Raw genomic sequence first — 23549 nt, forward strand, 5'->3', positions numbered from 1 at the left:
ATTTTGGGTAATCGGTACATGAGTGCATTTCGAATGCTATCGATGTTCAGAGTGAACAAGAGAGCATTTTCGGTGCAGGCATTTTTGTTTTTAATGGAAATGACGGATTAAGTATTTCAACCACCCAGATCGATCTCTTTATCTGCAAAACCTTGATTCTTAAGATGCACTTGTATTGATTTTTTTATAAAGGGATGAGCAACACAAGAGAATACTTTTCAAGCTATAAAAAAGACCCGGAAAAATTTTTTATCAAGCATTAGGTATTATGCATTTTCCGCTCCGTACATTTTTTCAAAATGCTAATAGAAGCAGAAAAAAAATAAAAAAAGATATATGTTCACCTTAAAGTGACGACGATGTTATATTGATGCGGTATAAGCAATGGCCCAGCAAAATATTCCTTATTATATTGATATTTGGGCTGCATGGGTAAGTAAAGAACCGCTAAGCCCCGACTTATCCCTTTTCTCTACTATGAATAGCTTGGTCAAAGCTTTCCAGACTATGTCAAAGATACCAGCTGATTCTACGAGGGTATAAAGCCTTTGGCGTACAGACGTTATTGTGTTTTTTTAGTAAATTTGCTAAAGACTTCGGCACAAGTGTTGTAATTCCATCGTATTTTGATTGAGAGACTTTAAACTTTATTAAAAGTATACACATGGCGACAAAAAGCGGCGAATGAAAAGCTAGTTGCCCGAGGAGGTAGTCTCCATTTTGCCGCCAATATTAAGAAGTCGCATATAAGGAACGTGTGCGTCGGTTTATAATATTTCACCTGTAAGTGATCTCTCAAGCCAAGAATATCATAGTGTTTTGTCACTGTGTGATGTCATTTTAAAAATACATGAACAACGAGGGGAATTAAGAATCAAAGTGAAAGACATTTAAATATCTATAGCCCGATCAAACCTAGGTTCAGCTGTGATATCATAGTACTTTCAAGAATTTAAGTCTTTTTCTCAGTAGCAGGGGCTTAAGTTGATAACGCGGGCAGCTCACTTAGGAAAGAAGGCCAAGAATATCCGGAAAGGGAGAATAACGAATATGTACGGACCTCCACACCGCTCTTTTAAGAGCCTCTCCTTACGTCAGCGATCAAGTCCCAACATAATGGAAATGGCAGAATTTTTTTATGCGCGCATCTCTAATCATCGCACTGATAACTAAGCGCTGCGGTTTGTATCAAAATAATCATGATCACAAATTCGTCATGGTCGCCTATCCTTGATATAACTTATTTTTCGCTCAAATAAAATTGATTTTAATCTTGGTTTGGATTTGGAGCGATGTCATCTTCACGAGACCTACTCTAAAATTTTTCAGTTTCGCTAAAATTTTTGGTGAGAATCAAAAGTTTTTTTCTTGTTTTGTGCGCATGGGTGATCGTCACTTGGTGTGAGTGGGCAAGAGAGCAAACAGCTATCTTTAGCCCAATAAAAGTAGATTATCTAATCCCTCAGAAAGGCTTTCATAAAAAGCCTTCTAGCATTACGGTAACAAAAAACTTCTTCTTCCGGTTGCCGAGCATCGTGCATAAAAGTCTTCTCAAAAGTTCCCTTGGTATTGTGGGTACTGTTGGCGCGGGGTGGAGTTTGAGGGTGATTGGAATGAGGTTTTTAATAGTCTGTTCTTGTGATTGGTTCCCGATTGGTTAGTGAAAAAGGCGATTTAAGGTGATAAGCAAGTCAGGAAGTATGAGATAATAATCACTTAATTGATTTAACAGCCGTTGAGTCGTCCCCTTGGTTACCTATTCAGTCTACTAGCTATCTCATCACTAATCTAAATGAAACGTTAGACACACTATAGATATATTCCATAAAAACGAACCACAAACAAATGTTTAAAAAAAGCATTTCTTGCCTCGCTAGCATTGGACTTAAAGCTGACCGCTTTAAACAAACATTTCATGTCAAAGACATGAAAGACGGTATATATTTTCTATTGAGGAATCACCAGTTCATAGTTATATCATGCCATTGAGTGCCTACGGAGTCTATCCCCCCTCCCTCCCCCCCTACTTTGCACTTTAAGGCAGGAGAACACTGATTAAGACATTTTCGAGTTCTATCAAACTTTAGACATTAAGGTGTAAAATATTAAAATGACGGAGATCATGTTACTACGATGGCCGAGAAGGCTCACAGTCCAGTCTTATTTTTCGACAGTTTCGACAGTCCAGTCTGAGTTTTCGACAGTCCAGTCTTAGTTTTCGACAGTCCAGTCTTAGTTTTCGACAGTCCAGTCTTAGCTTTTTTTGCAGTCCAGTCTTAGTTTTTGACAGTCCAGTCTTGTTTTGTTTTTACAATCTGGGATCGTATGTTACACAAACAGTGCCATACTGTGAAGGGCGACAACGTTATAGCCTTGTGATTATTTCGATGACAGATGGTTGATTTCGGGTCATGGCGCCATTGCCTTTCTGTACTCGATTTGAAGACATAAAATAACAAGCAGGATTTTTATTTTCAAAGTACAGCACACAAACTGCGACTAGTCATATGCCCTTTATGTGGTAGGTTTAATTTCGCTAAGTCTTCCGTATCCTTAATATACCATATTATCGTATTATATTTTAGTGTATCCATCTCCATATAATCGACTATTTCGAGTAAATATAAGCAACGAAATCGTAACATTTTCCATGTAATGGAAAACATAAAAAAAAAGAAAAAAAAATGTTTCCGATAACACAAACGAAGAAGTCCCAAATAAGAAAGAACTATCAAGTCAGTTTAAAGTTACTTACGTAAGTTAGAAACGAAGAAGGTACTTAGCCGGAGGGCATTCACTGAAGACGTTCCTCGACTACCAAAAGCATTGTCATAGCTTTGTTCTCGAAGCCAAACCGAGCATGTTGCAGTAACTGAAGGCGCGGTGGTAAAGCGCGATAGAGCAGTGGTTGTCCTGCGGTTGTGTGTGTATTGATTTGCTTGATCGATAGCTAATTGGATGTAAAATCATTTGTGAATACCTTTAATAACTCGGTGACTGGAAAAATGTAAAATAATGATAAAAGTGCGATGATAAAGTGCGATAGACCTTTAGTGCGTTGTTCCCCCTGTGTGTGCTGCTTTGCTTGAAGCAAATTGGCTGTAAAATCATTAGTGAATACTATTAATTACTTGCTGGCCGGAAAAATATCAAATAATGATGAAAGGTAATTAAGGCTGCTAAGTAACAGTTGAAGAAAGTGTCCAAGCAAAAATCGGTTTCTAGACTGCGAAGTATGAATCATCGGATGCGCTTTTTTGATGTCTAAAAGATCGCGAATTAACACTAAGGTTTCAATCTTGTTTTAAAAAAATGATGCAGCCATCTTACCATAGGCGACTAATCGTCTAACTCTCCAATATGCGGTACAATAATCATCATTTTCGCTTCCAAACATTCACTTATCAAACGATAGTCTATGATAACTTTACCCAATCGATAAACTTCACGTCGACAGTTGTTTCTGTTGTTTCATGCTGATTTGGAAATACTTCTCCTGTACATTTTAATAAAGCTTTTGATTATCAGGAGTGAGAAAGTCTAGTAAGAAGAGCGGGGGTTTTACCAAATAAGGTAAAATGCCAATTATAACGGAGCTAGCGAGGCAGAAGACCGCGCGCGTCTTTCATCCTAGAAAAGTATCAAATGTAAGAAGCATCCATTTCCATCGGTTGATTTGTGGGAAACCAAAGCGATATTTTCGTTTAAATTTGGTAAATAAAGTGTTAAACTTTGTTTTTAGATGGTTATTTCAAGATTTTAACCCAATATGTGCCTTCCAATATTAAATGAAACTAATTACAAAGGTGGGACTGACAATGGCGCCTTTAAATGGCCACCACCGGTGAGGCGTGTGGTTTCTCGCTTGCCCTTCCTACTCGCGCACACGTACAACAGAGGTCGCCGTGCCGTGTTCCTTCCGTTAAAAGACATGAAACTTCAAATTTAGATGTCCTTCAGACTGAAGGTTGATTACTTTAACTTTATAATATATCATCAGAGCTTTCCTTCCCATCAGAGAATGTTTAAAGAATCACTGAAAAATATAATACCTTTAAAAGTTAAATTATTCTTCAGACCATTGCAGACTATCTGACTCAAATGCGGAATGAAGCAGACAAAAAGACTGAAAACGTGCGTAACATATTTGCTTTAAAAGTCATTTGCATTATTTGTCTGGACATCGCTTTATAAGAAGATCACATACAATATGATAAGAAGGTCTGCTTAAATATTTTTCTTGCTTTCTTGTCCCTGAACGTTACATAAATCCTTAAAGTCTAAATAAACCTGCAGCGAATCGTGTTTGCCTTCATTTTTCGTGGCAACCAATTAAAAAAAATAGTTACAAGGAACACTAATTTTATATTACCACAGGCAGCCCGCCGCCTTCCTTTAAATGCGAAATGTTAAATAAAAATTATGAGTACAACGGCGCGTCGAAGCATCTTTTCGCTAACACAAATATGAAAAAATGACCAATAAAATGTCCCATTATCAACAAAATTACAATGTTCTTAGATGTTCTACGAGTATAACTAGTGATAAATTGCGATGTATGTAAGCCGGAAAGCTTCGATCACGAATCAAGGCCTAATCCATGCGACGAGACACTAGAGACAATTCCTAAAACACCGCCACTAAACGGAAAAAGATTATCGCGCATTAGTGTGCACGCGAGACCGTTTAAGGAGTGGAAGATCGAATTCTGATAGGGTTCATATCCCATTGGCTTTTAATGGTAACAAAGTAAACGAAAAAAAAAATATAAGCAAGAACAAAAGAACAGTTCACGCCTATACAGGCAAAGACAAATAAAAAGATAATGGACGGAAACGAGTGAAATTGAATATTTCCTTAATACGCAAGACAAACAACGCATTTCTTCCGAAAAATACACATTTCGTACATCAAAAAGATGGCTTGGCGCAATGGCAGCATAATAATTAAGGTAATTTAAGGTTAATTTAGCTTTTCTTTTTAGTGCTAAGCTAATTGAATAACTTATTAAGAAAAAGTGATAAACAAAACCATCAGAATGCATCATTAACTCTCCAAATTTTTCGGAAGAATCTGATCAGGAAACGAAGTGTGCCTTAGCCATCCAAACGCAAACAGCCTTTTTAAATCAAAAACATCAATTAGCAAGTAGTGTAGATTGCACGTTTATCGCGAGTTACCCGGAATTCGGGTTGTCTTTTCGCGATATAAACAATCCCTCACTTACAAGAGGCTATAAAACATTTAGTCTTTTATCGGAGTTTTCGTCGACCTATGGCTAATAGAGCAAAGAACATAGCCTCGAGAGGGGTTTCATGATAGACAATCTCAGTAAAAGGCGACTTCAAGATTACTCAAATTGCACCCAAGTTTTTGTTAATTTCTTATCTAAGGCATGTTCTGTAGTTCACTAGCTGGAACCGTAAATGCGGCAAAAAAGCTTTCTAAAAATTTAATGTGTTTTTCGCTGGATTAAATTTTGTGGAAATAGCTTCTTGGAAAGTGTTTTCTCGTTAATCACGCAGTTCAAAAGAATATCATAACTATACGACAAAAAAATATCATATATATACGACACAACAAGTCACATTCACGATAAAACTACATATCCGACGGTTGATGGTTTGTTTCATTTCTAAATATTCTAAACTGTACAAAAAGTGTGCTATTTGAAATTATTTAAACAGAGATTTATACGCGCTAACCTTAGATCATTCGCTTATTTATTTGACCATCTTATAGCAGGACTCGACTCGTTTACATAAATTACGCAAAATGATAATAATAAAACATCCCATAGTTTTAGCACTTTGAAATACTCAAATTCCGTCCGCAATACGACTCGTAGAATGGGAAGCGCTTGTTTAAGTAAGGTATTTTATAAACCAATGTCATTTCAATGAGCTTAAAACCGCTCTTACCTGGTTCAGTAAAGCTTGAGTTCTCCTGCCATCATTATAATAGCTGTAAAGTCCAAACAATCTCTCCTTTCTGTGGTGCAAAATTGGTCTTTATTCGGAATGAACTTCCTCACACAACGAAAAACATATCCGAGACGTCACAAGTGTAGGCTGTAGATTGAGGTATAGATAATGAGACTAGCGTAGAGTCCTTGCACGTTACATACGATCATTCTGATAGGACAATAATCTTGAATATGAAGATGATCAATCAGCAATTTAAAATTCATTGATGCGCTGTGCAATACGCCTTTGAAGACCGAATCTCGGTGACTTCGCGGCGACTAAAAGAGCATAAAAAACATGGCGTTTCTCAGCAAGCAAATTTAAAAGCAGTGTGAATATTTAAATACAAAGACCAACCAGAGTTTTTAATCGTGTAAAGTGCTTTAAAAAGGAAAATCCAATAAGCCATTTTGGAATTAATCCTTTAATAGTTTAACATCGGTATTGTGTGTAGAATATCCGGCCCAAAAGAAATAGTATATCATCCTGTGCTAATTAAACAGTACTACCATGTTTAGGCTGATTTTTTTTATTCCCTAGACTGAAGATTAATTAAAAAGCACTTTAATTATAGGCAAGGGAGCTTCACTAATATAGTTTTTATGCTTTTATATTATTTGTCCTTGCTCTCTTTAAAACTTTTCTTAAGGGTATATATATAGTGTATAAGGGGGGGGGGGGGGGGGGGGGGGCTATAAGGCAATGAAGTCTATGAGACTTCATAGAAAAGTCTACATTAAAAATTAAAATTACATAATCATCACATGTTGCAATGTAAACACAACCATGCATTAGAGAAACTGAATAAGGATGGGATAAAGTACACCAACCTGATTTAAGCTTAATAATATAAGTATTATTATACTGTCAGCAAGAACTTAACGATAGGCTGAAGAGTAATTAAAAAGCACTTTAAAGGCAAGGAAACTTTCTTGGCATAGTTATTATGCTTTTATATTGTAGATATATGTTTCTGCTCTCTTTAAAACTTAACTTAAGGGTATAAATAGTGTACACAGCAAAAAAGTCTATGAGACATTTATAGTAACGTCTGTATTAACATAGTAAAGTCTGTATTAACGTTTGTGTGTAAACACAACTATTTGAGCGAATGAAAATTAGTATAATTATACTGTCTTGACAACAAGAGCTAAGTTAGTCAAATGCAAATAAATAAAACCGATTAGCAGCGAAGAGAGCGGTCACGTTTTACTGAATTGAACGTTTTACTGAGTTGAACGTTTTACCCGAACAAACTCGTTAATACCAAATATTAGATAAAAAAATTATCAAGAAACTACTATCAAGTTATAGGAAAATTTTAATTTGATTTGCTTAACTGTTATTTCAAATTCTAGCTGTTAATATCTAGTATACATTTTTCGAAACAAGTTTTAAACATGGCGGGGAATCATCTAGAGGCCGAGGAGATGAAGCTGATGAGCTCCCCAGTGAATTATCTATTCGAGGCCTAGGCCTGTGAGTTTCTAATTTTAGACTCAACGTAGTAACAGTCATCAGTGGATGATAACATTAATGTTATATACAGTCAGTTAATCTTAGTGACATCAAGCGAAGAGATAGGTTTAATCCTATCATGATTATGTAAAAATGGAGAAATGCATAGTTAGAGAGTTGTGGGTGACAAGAAGGACAATTGGACTCTTGAAAGAGTGTGTTCAAACTTTGTTTAGATTGAACTTGATCAGCCCCTCCCTTGCCCTTGTTTATGTGTTGATTACACGCATACCCCTTATCTTATCTTAACTATTGACTTTTTACTGGGAGGGGGAAGGGGGGAGGGGGGAGTTGAACTCTTGAAAAAAGGGTGTTGTAAAAGTCCTCTATGTTTTGAACTTTAGTCTTGATCACCTCTTCCCCCTCGTTTTGAAAACAACTACTGATATGAATATTGAATGTGGAATGAGACGGCTAGTTCACATCTATAAGGGACAACACATTTTTTTTCTGCGATGGGATCTATAAAATTGATGTTTATATTATAGGTTGGGAGATTTGGGTAGGGACACGTATACCCCCCCCCCCCCCCCCCAACCCCCAACTAATACATATTAAAAACTGGAGTGGTTATAAATTAGATGCATCGAGTTGAGTAAAAAAAACACCAGCATATCCAGTTGCCCGGACCCTACTCCTCTTGATTAAGTGTTAACCGTGCTCAAAGTACACCTTATTTCTTATCGACATTATGAAGTATATAGACAAGCCACAATTTGTAAACTCATCAGACATCAGGGACTACATAATGCACTTGTTAATTGAAACCCTTAACCCTATGGTCCGGGGAAGGGTGGAGGATTAGACTTAGACGCTGTATAAAACAGAGAAAAGCCCCCACCCCTTGGGACAAAACTGCAGTCAAATGCCAATACCCATCAGGATGCAAACTATAGGCAACTACAGTACCTGACAACAAGTCATCTGAAAAAAGCCTTTTCTATTTCAAAGCCAGTACACTTCTGCGAATATTTGGTTTTGCACATTTCGCCATGCAGCTTGCCACACGCTGATACATGGAATTGCTTGCTACAGAAGAAAAAGAGTCTCAAACCAGGAACTGACATGACTTTTGCAAAGAAAATTTGTGATGTTATTTATTTGTCCCCAAGCCCCCATGGTGGGGACAAGTCTTATCCCCACGTGACAGATTCTTGTTTTCTTTAAACCCCCACCTTAACCCCACCCTTCCCCGGGACCATGGGGGTGGGGTTTCAAATGACTAGTGCATAAAACAATGCAAAAAAGTCTGGAAATGGGATATTTGCTTAAATATTAGAAATGCATCAATCTAGCACGGGATATTAAGAATCGAAAAAGAGCTTTTCAGGAGACTAACACTGATATGGGAATAACTTACAGATGTTATGCCGACTTTTTCTTTTCCCACTCGAAACTGTCAACTGGTGGATGCTCAGAGCCGAATACGTTTGGCACAGGCTGCCCGAGAGTCGTAGCTTATCTACCGTAATGATTAGATTTTGAATTTAGAAATATGCCCCCCCCCTAAAATATCTCAAAAGCATTCGGAAACCTAGGGGTATTTTCTGCTAACCTCACTGGTGTAAATCTATTCATAGACATTGAAACCCCGCCTCATGAATGTACTTTCTAACAATATTCTTGCTGTCCTTTTTCAGTTTGTCGCAAATAAAGTTTTCTTCTCAATCGGTTCTGAAGCTGGTATTTCCAGCTTCTGAATCGAGATGCTAACGTTTCTGATTTTACTTCCAATCTTTTATCCATGACGGCTAATAAAACAGTTACAAGGGTTTAATAGTGTATATGCTGTGACGTCATCCGTGGGTTATCAAAAGGAATGCAAAAAATGAAATCGTTGAAAATTGTGCAGTTTTGATTTAGTAATCGGTCTATTGCCAAGGCAAAATGGCAAAATCAAATTTTGTAAGCACTTGCTTGACTATTTCCAGCCATCGCTAGGTCTTATTGCACAATCGAAGAAAAAAAACACTGAAAATCGAGACTACGCGCTCTATTTAAAGTGACCTAGCAGAAATTATCCCCGGCTCCCAGAAACTCATGCTGATATCTTTTTAGGAGGCCACTTGTTCTAGGTCAATCAATAGTTAAGGCCAACCTCGGAAATACATTTGATTTCAATATTTGTTCCAACGTCAGATATATTTTACTGATAAGATACATAGCTAATGCTCGAGAAAATCGCAATGTATAACGGGGGAGTTAAATTGATTACGCAGCGGCCACAAAATGAAACTTTCCCACATAACCTTGCGCGTCTCGTGGCAACGGCAAGAAACAAAACCCGCAAATGAACTTATCTGTCGACAGTGTTAATCTCGCTAAGCGCCATATTGACTTGGCATTGCCATTTAGGTCATTGCTATCAGCAAAAGGATAATATGAACTTATAAACGACGCCAATGAGACTACGAAAACAGTCACAAATAGCTTTAAGTTGACCATTCAAAGGCAGAATTAAGAGTAAGTTTTAGTTGATGCATCATTACTTTTTTTTTTCAAAACCGCAAACCTTAAGTCTATCAGGTTTAATCCGCGTCATTGGCTTTTACTATCTTTATGAATATAATATGTGGTAATCCTTTGAAACTGTATTCTGTTAATCAAGGCTTTCCATTTCCTATTACAACGAAAAACGTTGTCAGTGCAAAAAGCGAATGTCTTATAACAGTTCCATGACAAAGAGGTATTTATCTATGGGTACTAATTAAGCTACTATAATTAAAAAAACACAAAAACATTTAACTAAAGCCTTTGCCAATCGCCATTTGCCATTTGCACTGAAAACGTTATTTAAATCCACGGCAGCTCCGGATTCTGATTGGTTCAAAGGACAATAGCGCACGTTCGGGTACCTAAGCCTAGCCTGTCAGCAACCGGATGCTTATAGCTGGAATGGCCTATTTGTCAAGACCATCGAACCGGCCATTCTTATGAACAGCATTCAGGGAGATTTTCATGCACGCAAGTCATGTCGTCGTTAACACTGACTGGCTACAGTACCAAATTTCATTCTGTCCCGGAATATCTTTGTTAGTTAGATTTACTTGATCCACAACATCAATACTAATTAGCTATGTAATCTTCACTTACTAACTAAAAGCCTAAAATAAATTATTAATTACTTGACTAACAAACTAACGTGCTTAATTGACTGTCTAGCTAATTGGCAGTCTTGTTCCTACCAAGTCTTAAGAACAGCTCATTTATTTTCTCTTAGTATCATTGAAAGAACCTAAGTTACTCACTGAGCTTCGTTCAATGCATTAGCGCGTGAGTAATACACGACCACATCAGCTATGTTGTAATTCCTATCGTGTTTAGAATAAATGCATTATGATGATGATGATTATTATTATTATGACATCGACATTGGTATTTTTCGTGGCGCCATGTTGAATTGCGTCCCCTTATACAGTCCCAGCATGCTGTTCGCTTATAAACTCGACCCAATCCCCGCGCAACGTAAGAATGGCCAATAGGGCCGATGGGACAGTGCTGAAAAACGCAAGACTAGTTCCAGTACCGCGCGGTTAAACCAGCCTTTTTGTTTTGAAATGGTGGCGAACTGTCACATTTTGGCGAATGCTAAGAAAACCTAAGGCTAAAATTTCCTTTATGACTCCCTCATTATCAAACAAATCTGTTATCTTTTGTACAGTATGGTTTTGATGCTGTACAGTAAGTCAAAACAGCGACCGAAGTCAGCCTTTCGTACCTTTACTCGAACGATTCAACACTGAGATTTTGTTTGTTTTCGCCAGAACACGCGCAAGCGCATACGTTATTCGACTGTCGGCCGATGGTATTTAACTGCCTCTCATTTGTGCTCTTTTGGCTTATTTTCAATTTGCTCATCTAGGCCGGGTTTTCACTATCGAAGGAAAAAAAAACATGCCAAATAAACCGAAAAATGAAAGTTTGCTAGTAGACTAGTACACTCTACCTAATAATCTAGTCTTTCTTGCGATCGGTTTTGAAGAGGATCTTTTCCAACTGCATCATGGGCATCTCTATGGTAACGGAGACAATGAACGCGCATAGGTAGGCGACGCAGAGAGCAGCCAAGAAATAGAACGACTGAAAACAAAAAAGGAAACTTAGTAAACATGACTTAGAGGGCGGCCAAGAAATAAAACGACGGAAAAGAATTTGACACTAGGAAACAAAACGCAGAGAGCCGCCTAGAAAAGAACGATTAGTTTCCTTGTATAGCAATGACCGCGTGTAACAATAACGACATTTTTTTACTTTTTTTATGTTAGGAGTAACGCAACTAGTCACGCAGCGAAAAGAAGCCTTACCACGTTGACATCCGAGTAGAACATCAAGGTCTTAAAGCTCGCGAAGTACGCGAACAGGATTATGGGATGGAGCAGGTAAGCCATGTAGGTAAGGCGGCTGAGAGGGATCCAGAACCGAGCGGAAAGGATCTTATTCACGAGGCCTGGGGAGATAATGACGACATGTTAATAAGGGAGGTACGGTATGTAGGTAAGGCGGCTGAAGAGGGATCCAGAACCGAGCGGAAAGGATCTTATTCACGAGGCCTGGGGAGATAATGACGACATGTTAATAAGGGAGGTACGGTATGTAGGTAAGGCGGCTGAGAGGGGTTCAGAACCCTGCGTAAAGGATCTTCCTATTCATGAAGCAGGGTATGACGTCATAGGGAGTTACATAACGTAGACTGAGAATGCTTAAAAACGCAAGACTAGTTCCAGTACCGCGCGGTTGAACCAGATCTTTGTTTTGAAATGGCGGGTTTTTTTTACTGGCGAACTGTCACATTTTTTCGAATGCTAAGAAACGAGGAAAAAGCTAAGGCTATAATTTTCTTTATGACTCCCTCATTATTAACCAAATCTGTCATCTTTTGTACAGTATGGCTTTGATGCTGTACACTTTATCAAAACAGCCACTGAATTCAGCCTCTCGTTCATTTACTCAAACGATTCAACACTACATTTGTGTTTGTATTCTCCAGAGCACGCGCATGCGCATACGTTATTAAGCACTGTCACGTAGGCTGCCATCATAGAATAGACAACCGCGTCCCTTTTACGCCACTCTAACTGATATCAACAACAGTTCCAACACAAAATCTCTACACTATGCGACGTTCCAATACCTTTGGAGCCTATATATACACCTTCACAACATCTTCCCACAATTCCTTGCGATGCGCGCGTGTAACCTAGTATAAAAACAAAATTTGCCATCTTTGTTTACAATTTTAACGCATGACCTCAGTTTCACGAGCGCGTAACAAAAAGTTGTGGGAAGGTGTTGGTCCTACAAATGAATACCGCCCGTGATTATCCTTATTCTGAAAAAAAAAATTCGAGTTTATATTTTTCTTATCAAGTTACATACCTCCGTAGCCTGTGTGACAGCAGAATATGACCCATGCGAGCGCCAACGCCCACGAAAACCTGGAGAAAGTGCCGTAGAATACATTTTCAGTCCTGTTGAATGGCTTAGGGTCGATCTTGCGGTACTCGCTGTACGGGCCGTAGAGAGGGGCGACAGCCATGATGAAGGCCATGCACCAGCCAACCAAGTAAAATCCCTGCGAATAATAAAACATCGCATTAAACTTTTAAGTTTGTCCCCCTCACTTTCCTCTAGGGATTGGCCAATTGACGTTTAAGGCTGGAACGATATGGTTTGTGTGTACTTATTATTTGCACTTGGGAAATTGGCATTTGAAAATTCTCCTCAACCCAAACCAACCTCCCCTATAAAGGTGAGTCCGATGATGGGAAAAGCAAGGATAAAGTCCTTGTACACCTAATGAGTCAAATATCACTGTTTGCAGTTGCAAGACAGTATCTTTTTAAGAATAGATCAACCACTCCTTTGTTTTTATTCATATTTGAAAATACAACTCACTGTCTGCAAGATTACCCTCCATATTTAAAGTCTTTTATTGGCGATATTTGTTTCTCAGACTCGCTTGAATAAGCCAATTCAAATGGATGCACTGTATGACTCGGTATTGTGCGTTAGCGTAACAAGACGACGTGTTAGGTCTATTTAAGGGGGCAGACCCCTCATGAAAACGAGGCCAGATAACTAGAGTGAATGGAACCATCTAAATAGCAGTGGCAAAGAAGACTATAATTGCTGTACCTATCTTATGCATCCAAGAGTTACCCAGCTTTTAAAACAATTATTTCTCGCTCTCTCCACGAACCTTTGGGACCTTGCCTGGCCCGTCTTTATGGCGGTGAAACAAGTAGCCGAGAGCCATCCCCACAAGGTAAGGCGCAATCCGGCAGTACGGTTTGACATACACGTAGGACATGAAGTTGGGACCATCTGCTTGTGGACTTCAAAATGACAAGAAAAACCATTATAGCTTAAAAGTATTCAACGCTATTTCTATGATGCATAGCGTTGGCGCTTATTTTCAACACTAATGCTCAAATGATTTTGCGAGTTCAATCCTCAAGGGGTGTATTATTATGCTGTGAAGGCCCTTGGTAGTAGCGCCAGCACTATAAGCAAACATCAGCAACCATAACTGGCCAGACAAACCCGAAGATGATTCACCTTTCCCATGTCTTACCCCAGCTCTTTGCGACGCGCGCCTGAAACCGTAGTCTTCTTTGCATTTATCCGCGTTTAAAGGTAACTACTGTGTGGATAGTATTGGAGCACTTTTGCAACTGACAAACGCAGACGGCTGCAAAGGAGACTAGTGAAACCGAGACCAGGGGGAAAGGTTGTAAACAAGAAGGAAAAGTTGGCCCCTGACCTCGGTTTCAGGCCTGCATCGCAATAAGTTGTGGGAAGACACAGAGAAGGTGAATTGCACACCTTGTTACGGGGTACTGCTTACCAGCAAAGCTTGCTGTACACATAGTAGTAGAATGCATACAGTTTGTTTTTGTAACCCACTAAAAGAGGCTAAGAGGATTATCCACAGGGATAACTACGGCTTCGTCTACCGAAATTCAAAACACATATTTGCATTTCTACTTTTTGAAATCAATTTGCCCGTGACCCTTCGGGCTTTATGCAAGGTAAAGAAAAAAAGAGCTAAGAACGCGAGCACGGTAACCGAAACCTAATGGACCTACTCACGCGTTCTCGCCACCTCCCAATAAACCGGCATTCAGTCGATAATGGCCGATTATGACGGCGGTGGCTACAAACGACCCCAACAGTAGAGGTAGAAGCGTCAACAGCAGACCACGCCTACCGAACCTAGACAAGTCAATTGACAACAATGTTAGGGGTCTCGAGTGGATCTTTTATGTAACAGTGTGACGTGCACTACCTTGATACTCTTAGGATGTAAGCCAATAAGGTGAGGAATGTAAAACTACCTGATTGACATAAGTATCACAAGCCAATCAGTGTGGACGAGGAAGGAGTCATCAGCACACAACGGCTCTCGCTTCCTTTCCAGTTTGTTCAAACATTTGTCTTGGGGGCAACCGAAGTACGCGTCGTAATCTAACTATTCATGCCTTTATGAGCAAAGCTATTCTCTTGATGGATTACGGGTTTCTCCACCAAAACGAGACTCACCTAGCCGTGGCAATAAGGATTATGGGACTGATGACGTAGAACTGCATGTCATTGGCCAAGTACCAGGACCAGTCCAAACACTAGAGAACGGGCGCCATAAGAAAATGAATACCCGCATAAAGCGTGTCCTTAAACCAATACTAACAAATATTTAACCAGGCAACAACTAGTACTTGCCAATATACTATCCCAGGCGCGGATCCAGAAATTAATTCTGACCTGTTTCCAAAAAAACTTGACTCTTATCCAACCAACCGCCGACCACGAGTAACCAACAGCCGACTGCGAGAGACCAACGGCCGACTGAGAGCGGCCAACAGCCGGCCACGAGTGACTAACAGCCAACCGCGAGAGACAAATCGACGACCACGAGTGATCAACAGCCGACCGCCAGCGGCCAACAGCCGATCGCGAGTGACCAATAGCCGACCACGAGTGAGCAACAGCCGACCGCGAGCGGCCAACAGCCGGCTACGAGTGACTAACAGCCGATCGCGAGTGACCAATAGCCGACCACGAGTGACCAACAGCCGGACACGAGTGACTAACAGCCGGCCACGAGTGACCAACAGCCGGCCACGAGTGACTAACAGCCGACCGCTGGCGACCAACAGCCGACCGCAAGCGACCAACAGCCGACCGTGAGTGACCAACAGCCGACCACGAGTGAGCAGCAGCCGACCGCGAGCGGCCCACAGCCGGCCACGAGTGACCAACAGCCGGCCACGAGTGACTAACAGCCGACCGCTGGCGACCAACAGCCGACCGCAAGCGACCAACAGCCGACCGTGAGTGACCAACAGCCGACCACGAGTGAGCAGCAGCCGACCGCGAGCGGCCAACAGCCGGCCACGAGTGACTAACAGCCGGCCACGAGTGACCAACACCCGACAACGAGTGAGCAAAAGGCCGACCGCGAGCGGCCAACAGCCGGCCACGAGTGACTAACAGCCGACCGCGAGAGACAAATCGACGACCACGAGTGATCAACAGCCGACCGCCAGCGGCCAACAGCCGGCCACGAGTGACTAACAGCCGACCGCTGGCGACCAACAGCCGACCGCAAGCGACCAACAGCCGGTCGCGAGTGACCAATAGCCGACCACGAGTGAGCAACAGCCGACCGTGAGCGGCCAACAGCCGGCCAGGAGTGACTAACAGCCGGCCACGAGTGACCAACAGCCGGCCACGAGTGAATAACAGCCGACCGCTGGCGACCAACAGCCGACCGCAAGCGACCAACAGCCGACCGTGAGTGACCAATAGCCGACCACGAGTGAGCAGCAGCCGACCGCGAGTGACCAACAGCCGGCCACGAGTGACCAACGGCCGACTGCGAGTGACCAACAGCCGACCGCGAGCTGCCAACGGCCAACCACGAGTAACTAACCGCTGAACGCGAGTGACAAGCAGCCGAACGCGAGAACTGGGCCAGGCCAAAGTTCTTAACTAAGTTGTCCAGCTATAAGACCGAAAATAACACACTACCGCTTCACCGTTTCGTACTAACCAAAATACTGATCTCTTACCGATAACCCAAAGTTTGTGGGGTAGAAATTGTTGATATAGAGCAGGTTTGTCCACCAGTACTTGTTACAGGGAGTATTGGGCTCCTGCTGTAAGTACCACATTGGACCATCACCCAGAAACCCCATCATCTTGTCATAGAACAGAATCACGAACATGTACGATGGCGTTAACCTGAGAAAAGGGGAAAACAACTTACTGGGCTAAATGATATGACTAGAAAGAAAGACTAGCTGTAGAAACAATAGGTGGTCTGATAAGGCGTGGTGGAATCAGGGGAGTAAATAAATGGTATTATTTATGTAAAACAGAGCAGATTCGAGAATTAGCTCTGGCCGGAGCCCCGAGTAAGACTCGTTGCTACTTCGGAACTGACTTTGAGTCACATTGGTAATTGACCTAGTGGCTGAACCAGGATTTCTCGAAGGGTAACTGATAAAATGCGCAATGTGACATTAATCGGAGCCTTGTGGTTCTCTTATTTAGTGTATTCGTCAATATTCAGTGACAGGAATAATCTATAGTTAACATTCTACGTCAGGTCATGATATTTCTTTCATGTACATTACCTCCAGAAGCGATGAAAGTAGAATTGAAATAAGTTCAGTTTTCCATCTTTCTTCTCCATATGACGAAACGATAAGTAAGCCACGAGAAGCCCACTACAAAGTGAAACAGTTTATCAACATTAGTCATAATGCTTTCTGTACTTGAAAAGCATTCAGGACCGGCCAGAGGCATACTTAGTGTTATTCAAATTTGGCATAGGGCCTTGCTGCTCTTTTGATAGGTGATAGACCATCGTGCAGTCGCCTTGTAATGGACGATCATCCCCCCAGGAGGTGGAAATTCTTTTAGTCGATTGATGATAGTGTTTGAGAAGGACCCATGGTCTCAGGGATCGGAAAGGCATAGAAAGAGCGCCAACATCGGATAACATTGCTGATGATACACACACACACAACGGTCGAAGATCCACTTTTGGTTCTCAATAGACGTGCTATTTGTAGACAAAACTATAAAGCTAGATCAATCTGGTATGTAGTCAAATCCGACAATAAACATCCCGTGGCATAAAACATCAGTTTTTATTATTATTTTTTTTATCGCGGGTGGTCAGTTGGAACAATTAGGTCCACTTTTTCGGATTTCGAACCCCTCCCCTCTTCCCCCCTCCCCCCCCCCCCCCCCCCAAGAAAAATCCTGGGGCCTGGTCTTTCGCGCGCGGTTCTAAATCACCACAAGCCATAGTAATTGCTCTGCTCCTAACGGTGGAAGGACTGCTCCTGTTGCTTGACAAGCCGCTGGCCAGTAAGACCCTAGAACCGCGTACGAAACGAACTTACGCGACGAACATATGTTTGCTCTTGTTTTTACTGACGTTCACAAAAGGAGAGGCTGCAAGCAGTCTGTAATGCTGACCTCGCTCCGATTATCACGAAATAAAAAAGAGTTGTTCAAATACTTCGCAGGACTTCTTGCCGTTGCCGTTTTCACCACCAATGGCGCTGTTTGCACGCTGCCTATAGTATAAGTAGCCTACTCGCTAAGAGTGCATTCAATCATTTTAACCGCTATAAGTCTTGCCTTTTCGCGACCAGGTGACCACAGCCCATCACATAAAACAACTCTGCGCTAACAACACCGCAAAACACCGAATAAACGAGTAGTCTAACAAGTAAAAAGAAGGCTACAGTCCGAACTTCGTACATACAGCCAAACGCAGGCGCGTACCCAGGTTTGGCTGAGAGGGGGGGGGGGGGGGAGTCATGGGAATCGTTTGGAAAAAGCATAGTATTTGAAGATCCAGATCCTATTCGGACTGGGCTTTTTTGTACGTAGATAGATTTTAGGAAAAGTCACTAAGTTTAAGCCTCTAAGCTGCTATGGTTCAGAAGTTATAGCAATTTTCCTGGAGAAGGGGGAGGGGGGGCTTAAAAAGCCCCCCCCCCCCAGTCTGGATAGGTTAATATATGAATAATGACCCAATTTTTGGCCGCCAAGGGGGGGGGGGGCGCGTTCACTCTACGCGCCTGTAACGTTTGGTGTTTCTCTATTTTAGGTAAGACGCCATGCTCGTTCAAAAATCCACGAGTGCCTCTTCCCAGATGTAACCTGTGCAGCGGAAGTGAGCCAACCGGAAGTGAATATGCAAACACTACTTTACTCTTTACCTGAGGAAGAAGAAGGAGTCAACGGAGACGGTCGCGTTGATTAGGGCCTGGAACGTAAACCTCTGCAAGATGTCTAACTTCAGCGCAATGTTAGCTGAGGAGATAAAGCCAGATGCAAAGTTAGATCGGAGATAAAATATCGGATATCGGAGATAAAATATATGTAGGGAATATTTTTGACGTACATATTATTTTGATGAGTTTGGTATTGATTTTAGGAAACCTAGCGTTTACAAAAATATAACTTCAGTTTATAATGCTTTTCCCTTGCTTAAAAACATTTTAATTAATGTATCTAATGTGTAAATATCCTGTCCCAAACTACGACGTGACATTTAAAGTTCGATGGTATATCGAGGACTTGGAGGTTTAAAGTATAAACTCGCTTCACTTAGTCTGTTATTGTAGAAAAGAGTCTGTTTTTGAATACAAAGTTTTTGTATTTTCAGTGAAAGCATGTAGCTTGCTGTTAATCTTCATTGGTAAAGGTTTTTTTTTTACACTGTACAAGCCGTCGACGTCCCTAATATTTCGAGTAGTTTTAGAAAATATCCATACCCCCATTGACGGGATTGGAAATTCTGGGGGGGGGGGGGGGATGGTTCAAACGCCCAGGAATTTTCAGGGGGGAGGGGGGTAAAATGCCCTTTTTCCTTAACAGTTACTGTATTTATTTTTTCCCGGGGGTTGGAAATTCCAGAGGGGTGGGGATCATACCACCTCAATAGGGGGGGGGGGGGGGGGGGGGGGAGGTATGGATATTTTCTGGGACTACACAATGCAAACAAGTACTGTATTACCCTTCCCCTCTGTTTGTTGTCTGGTGTGCCCCCGCCTTTTTAGAGTTGGATTTCCAATGCTTTTGGTAACTTACATTCTAATCCACCAATCAATTGCCAGATGAATGTATGCCCAAGGATGACCCAGAACATGCTGAGAACCCTCATGCCGTTGATGGAGGTGATGGCGCCAGGGGGGACATTCGTATCCATGATACGGGAGGTGTTACGGATGATCGAGAAACACAAGAAGAACTCTACAACAATACCTGGGGAGAGCGAAAGGATAAAAGAATGAACAACATGAAGACAAGAAAATATCTACCATGATACCTAGGGGAGCGATAAAATTAAAACGAACAACAAGAAGACAAGCGATAGGAAAGCGAAAGAATAAAAGAACAAACAACAAGAACACAAGAAAAATTATACCATGATATCTAGGGAGCGATAAAATTAAAGAACGCACAAAAGAAGACAAGAAAAACTCTACAACAACATACTTGGGGAAAGCGATAGAATAAAAGAACCGAACAACATGAACACTACAGCAATACCTGAAAAAAGCGAGAGAATAAGAAAAAAGGAACAATAAGAACACACAAAAACCTCTACAACAATACCTGGGGAAAACGATATAATTTGAAAAACGAACAACAACAAACAATGAAGACAAGAAAGACTCTTCCGCAATACTCGACAATAAAGCGATATAATTAGGGACCAATTATAGGAAATAATTTTGATAACACAAGAGGAATTCCACCAGGATACAAATCAAAAATATGAAAAGGAAGTACTAACGATATAAAAAGGATACCGGACCAAAATCGACTTCTGAAAGAAAGCTAAAAGCACGACTATCAATACCTCCAGGTTACTGGAGCTGGGTACTAACGAAATGTTTCTGTATTTTTCGATGGAAAGTCTTACAAATCCCAAGCTAAAGCTCTTACTTTTGCGCATGGTCTTTACTAGGAGTTCTGCAGGGTCTTTGGTGACGAATCCGTAAGCACCAAACGATTCGTCGCCATTGGCTATAGGGATGGTGTCTTCTTTGGGTTTGGAACAGGAATCGATTAAGATGTCGAGAACGGATCCAACGAAACAGAGGAACAGGACAGCACCACAGATGGTACTGTTGAAAAAAAAAAAAACAAGGGAAGTTACAGGAGTACACAGGGGGTGGCGGGCGGGGGGCGGTAGTAGGGAGTGCACATTTCCCCTCCCCCCACCCCCACAAAAAAAGTGGGTGATTTCTTACTGAAGGATCGTCAAATGCTATCCTTTTCCCAAATGACACATATGACTGCGTACCCCCCTTCAGCAAATCCTGGGTACGCGCCTAGCGCCTAGGCAAAATAGAGTATTCGTAGATGCAAGTTCGTTTCCTGGGAAAGATGACTCGTTCGAGTCGTACTCACAGTGTGACGATAACCCCTGTTGTATACTCGGTGGGCTTAGCGCAATGCACGGTCCTTGCATCTGACTGTGTTATCGTGGCTATATCCGGAGCCAAGCGGATGGTTTTCTCTAGTCCCAAGGCTGAAAAAGCACAAAATCACTTTGACAGACAAGACCAGGCCCCACCTCCTATCCTAAAGAAGTTCTAATATATTTCCTTTTTGTTAATGTCTGTACTCCTGGAAACAGGTCCCACTGTCTCAAAAACCAAGACCCAGCCCCCTCTCCGCCGTCGTCTCCCAGGAAATCCTAGGAACACCCCCCCCTCCCCTCTGACACATTAGCCCAGGCTCGGTAGGTCCCAAAAGAACTGGTGCGAGAGCATGAAGTGAGGCTCTATAAACTGCTAGCGATTTCGCGCACGATCTCAGTTTTGGACGCATTTTACCCCCCAAGCCCTTTGTAACCGGGCTGGTGTCCAATCTCTTTCCAGAGTTCCTTAATAGAACTCCTAGCAACGGGTGATGATAAAGATGGATTACATAGCGAACAACACAGTCGACCTCATACAGTGAGATTTTCACATGATAGATACGCTAGGGATCGAGCAATGTCCGTTAAATGGAGGTTTTATTAATAATAAATTTGAAAAATCGGATCCTTTGAAAGTGTCAGTCATATGGAGGGTGTCGTGGATGTGCTTTGTTTGGGGTTTCTACCTTATATAGAATACTTACCTTGGATAATGTCGAACAGTCCAATCCTTACATCGTCAGCACTGCACCCCTTGGGCACACAAAGGCCCCACTTCAGTTCTGCTCCAAACGGATTGGCTGCCGCCGCGCCGCTCTAGTAAAGAGAACAAGCTCATCTTGGGTATAGCGACATGTCGTAAACTATACAACGCTCTCATTATTGCATGATTAGCTACATTTCGTACGACCAGGTAAGGGAAAGACTATTAGAAAAGTGACGGGGATGGGGGGTGGGTGAGGAACACAAAAAAAATCATACACGATAAAAAGCTTGTAAAAAATGCATGCAGCCCAAACCAGAAGGAAAAAAATGCATACAACGATGAACAAAATGCATGCACGTCTTGGAGACAAGAAAAAAAAACATGCAAGACTGAACCCCCTTTTCATTTTTCTAATGGTCCGTCTCTAAAATCGATGCCTAGCTAGCCCCACCTTGTTCGAACCATTTCCGATTTTCGACGAAGAATCCCTTTTCAAAATTTATACTTGTGGAGCCAGGGTGGTGAGAAAAAAATTAAAGACGTTGTATATCGCTCACCATATTAGGAGCTAGGTTTGCCAAGCAATAGTGAGCATCCGGGATACTGAGGCACTCATCATACGAACCAATCCACGCCAACGCGCCAGCCATGATCCCGGATGCAGGTTTTCCAGCTGCGTCCGCATCTGAAACACGGTTCCCAAAGTTATCACCAATACTGATCGTAACATTTAACTCTTTCCAGCGCGAAAGCGAGGCTTTGAGGGGTTGAAATTTGTTTACAGCTGCCTGTTAACATTTCGAAGCTTAATCAGTATTTCAGATCTTTTAGACAGGATGTTTAGCTTTATGTGCAACCAGACGATTATCCTCCGATCCGCCAAAACCTCGCTTACGACAGAAAAGCCTCCATAACGAACTAAGGGCAAAAGACTTGGGATCGAGGGGAAAGAATCTAGCGCCTGCTCACTTGCATACAACGCAACTTTCCTTTTTGGCTTGACATACAGCCCCTGAGGGGTATCGTTAGGGCCCCCGAATGGTCCCCCGAAATTTCGAAGTGCTCGCAGTTTTTGGCTAATGCTCGCATTTTTCCGCCGCGCAATTGTTTCCGCCGTGCTCGCATTGTATTTTTCGATGTGCTCGCTGCTCGATTTAGTATTCAACCACAACGAATGCTCGGTCTCGCATAAAAAACAGGGTTGCTCGCAAGCTCGCAAGTGCTCGCCAAAGACCATTCGGGGACACTATCGTTAGAGTCTAGAGATCTCACAGCAGGGATGTCTGTAGACGACATACAAAAAATAATTACTAAAAATGCAAATAATAACGCACAGTCTTTAGTCTAATCGTCTCTTAACAATAACGGAATTCGCTACTTATTCGTAAGCGATTACAGTCTTTACAGGGCCCTACTTGCGTAATATGGACCTTGGAAGGTCAATGCTAAAAAGAGATCGATAAATTGATCACGCTATGAATACGATTTAGTTATAAGTTTTTTTAATGAACTACTCACATCTCAGCAGTATTTTAGTCGAGTTGCCGTTCAGTAGAGCAGAGAAAGACGCATTGCACTGCGCAGAGACTTTGGTGATATTCAGTGTTTCTGCCGTCGTACGTAAATTCATCTCCTGAACTCGGTGAGCCATGGAATTTCGCAGCATCTCCGGAGTCATCGCTAGAGACTGCTGAAAGCAAATTGCTGCTAGCCCTAGATAGAGAAGGAAAGCGAGTAGAAAAGGCTTTGTTGACGGCATTTTCAGATATCCAGCCGCCGTTCTATCCGAAGAAATAAATCTGAACTGGCAGTGTTTGCTCGGTACGACTTGCGCCAGGTAGTGATTGCGTGACGTACGTTAGATTATAAATAGCATATAAATTGATAAAGTCATGCTTAT

The 23549-nt window shown here is 41.7% G+C and overlaps 2 protein-coding genes and 1 long non-coding RNA gene across 4 annotated transcripts in view; 1 reads left to right on the forward strand and 2 right to left on the reverse strand.

The window, feature by feature from the left end:
* Positions 1-11099, reverse strand: part of LOC5519413 (octopamine receptor beta-3R) — a 16541-nt gene extending 5442 nt beyond the window's left edge. The window contains exon 1 of one of the 2 annotated variants that reach the window (XM_032364294.2): positions 5922-11099. The gene's annotated coding sequence lies outside the window, so the exon portion shown is untranslated. Of the gene's footprint in view, positions 1-2755; positions 3267-5921 lie in introns of those variants that run through there. The other variant, XM_032364298.2, reaches the window with a different exon arrangement.
* On the forward strand, positions 4805-19206 carry LOC125559046. The gene is made up of 3 exons (XR_007306298.1): positions 4805-4951; positions 11750-11863; positions 18616-19206. It is a non-coding gene; the product is annotated as an uncharacterized LOC125559046 (long non-coding RNA).
* Positions 11321-23500, reverse strand: LOC5519425 (nose resistant to fluoxetine protein 6). Its single transcript, XM_048720870.1, has 15 exons — positions 23168-23500; positions 22207-22334; positions 21648-21759; positions 20931-21051; positions 20463-20644; positions 19602-19775; positions 18728-18821; positions 17123-17215; positions 16556-16727; positions 15027-15106; positions 14577-14699; positions 13684-13819; positions 12861-13056; positions 11789-11931; positions 11321-11564 (listed from the first exon to the last, which is right to left on the reverse strand). Exons 1-15 carry the CDS (start codon positions 23406-23408, stop codon positions 11439-11441), a joined length of 2121 nt encoding a protein of 706 aa, XP_048576827.1. The 5' UTR covers positions 23409-23500; the 3' UTR covers positions 11321-11438.
* Positions 23501-23549: the final 49 nt, after the last annotated feature.

The sequence above is a fragment of the Nematostella vectensis genome, chromosome 13, assembly GCF_932526225.1.
Source record: "Nematostella vectensis chromosome 13, jaNemVect1.1, whole genome shotgun sequence".
Classification (NCBI taxonomy): domain Eukaryota; kingdom Metazoa; phylum Cnidaria; class Anthozoa; order Actiniaria; family Edwardsiidae; genus Nematostella; species Nematostella vectensis.

What these genes read in the sequence shown, in the direction of transcription:
- LOC5519425 (XM_048720870.1), bottom strand. Translation starts at nt 23,408, where the DNA reads ATGCCGTCAACAAAGCCTTTTCTACTCGCTTTCCTTCTCTATCTAGGG. An exon ending in ACAGGGGTTATCGTCACACT is followed by an intron (nt 20,645 to 20,930) that starts GTGAGTACGACT and finishes TTTTTTCAACAG; the next exon opens with TACCATCTGTGGTGCTGTCC. An exon ending in TACTTTCATCGCTTCTGGAG is followed by an intron (nt 16,728 to 17,122) that starts GTAATGTACATG and finishes CCCTTTTCTCAG; the next exon opens with GTTAACGCCATCGTACATGT.